This window comes from Salvia hispanica, chromosome 2 (assembly GCF_023119035.1).
Source record: "Salvia hispanica cultivar TCC Black 2014 chromosome 2, UniMelb_Shisp_WGS_1.0, whole genome shotgun sequence".
NCBI lineage: Eukaryota > Viridiplantae > Streptophyta > Magnoliopsida > Lamiales > Lamiaceae > Salvia > Salvia hispanica.
In genome coordinates, this window is record NC_062966.1 from 28,783,194 (window position 1) to 28,784,626 (window position 1,433).

General features: G+C 34.9%; 1 protein-coding gene across 1 annotated transcript; it reads right to left on the bottom strand.

The window, feature by feature from the left end:
- Positions 1 to 3: 3 nt before the first annotated feature.
- LOC125208511 (accelerated cell death 11-like) lies at positions 4 to 948 on the bottom strand. The gene is made up of 4 exons (XM_048108147.1): positions 710 to 948; positions 410 to 582; positions 194 to 339; positions 4 to 110 (listed from the first exon to the last, which is right to left on the bottom strand). Exons 1-4 carry the CDS (start codon positions 902 to 904, stop codon positions 4 to 6), a joined length of 621 nt encoding a protein of 206 aa, XP_047964104.1. The 5' UTR covers positions 905 to 948.
- Positions 949 to 1,433: the final 485 nt, after the last annotated feature.

Consider the following 1,433-nt stretch of genomic DNA (forward strand, 5'->3'; position numbering starts at 1 on the left):
ATTTCACCAATCAGTTCCTAATCCTCTTGTGTTGAAGAGCTGGTCAAGGTACTCGCCGACTTGAGCTGCTGAGGATATGAACTTCTGCATCTCAATTCTTGATGAACTTTCTGAAAGAGGAAAATCGATTTTCTATGAGTTCATAGTAAGTAAGAGATGTGCAGAGGCATAATATATAGTAGAACATACTCACCATCTTCATTGAGTTTGATTAAGAGTTGTGCCCTTGTGGGAAAGGCATCAAACATTCCTGCAGTCACGTCTTTTCTAATGGTAAATCCATGGTGTGAAGAGAAGACTGAGAAAGCTTCTATAGCTTGATCCTTTAGGGAATTTCCCCTACACACAACAATCTAGTGAATGAAATGATAATGATAATGATAATGATCACTTTTTTTTAATTTCATACTCTGTAGAAATGATTTTCTCAAACAAAATTTTGATCATGTCAAGTACACGCTTGAGTCTCAAAAGATTTCTTGTGTGACTCCCGGCCTTGCGCACACAATCTGATCTAACATCCTCATCTATCATCTCCGCCACCACAGATACTGATTTTGAAGCCTCCTCAAGATCCTTCACCTTCTCGTCCAACAATACAACAGTACACACATAGCAATCAATAATTAATCGCAATTTTGGTAAAATTATCATCACAGCTAATAATCACAATTAAACTAAATCCACAAATCAACGATATTTTAATTACTTTGGAAACATATTCGATCTCAGCGTATAAGAAAGCACCGCCGAGACATCGGATGAGAGGAGAGACGGAAGAGCAGGCCTTAACAAACGCAGCGACTTCGAGGCCAGCTTCTTCACCTTCGGGAAACTCATTTAATCTGTTGCTCAATTCTTTGAAGGCCTCCGCCATGTTCTGCAGCGGTCTACCTTCCTCCATTGCTTCACTTTGATTGGCCTAAGTGGAACACAACTTCTTCTCATATATATACACACGGATTCTAAATTACTCCATACTAATACATCTAGTAATTATTTACAAAAGATAAATTATCATAGGTTTGACATGTAATACACATTTTTGTAATACTATTACTTCTACTACTAGTAGTATTTATTTATTTCAAAGGACTTTTATCGATCATACGTGTCACATGTACTAGTAGTATTTATTTACTTCAAGAGAGAAATAAATATACACTACTACTAATATTAGTACTTATTTACTTCTACTAGTAGCATTTATTTATTTAATAGTAGTACTATACTAACTTAATTAAATTGTTTATTTTCAATATAAAATTTAAAGGAGTAGTGTTTAATACTTTCTCCGTCCCAAAAAAATAGAGCAGTTTGTGTATGGCACGAGTTTTAATGTATAATTAGTAAAGGAGGAGAGAAAGGAAAAAAGTACTGAGAGAAAAAGTAAATGATAAGTGGTGTTAGTGGAATGATGTAGTATAAGGTTA

What these genes read in the sequence shown, in the direction of transcription:
- LOC125208511 (XM_048108147.1), bottom strand. Translation starts at nt 904, where the DNA reads ATGGAGGAAGGTAGACCGCTGCAGAACATGGCGGAGGCCTTCAAAGAA. An exon ending in AGATCGAATATGTTTCCAAA is followed by an intron (nt 583 to 709) that starts GTAATTAAAATA and finishes TTGGACGAGAAG; the next exon opens with GTGAAGGATCTTGAGGAGGC. An exon ending in GAGAAAATCATTTCTACAGA is followed by an intron (nt 340 to 409) that starts GTATGAAATTAA and finishes TGTTGTGTGTAG; the next exon opens with GGGAAATTCCCTAAAGGATC.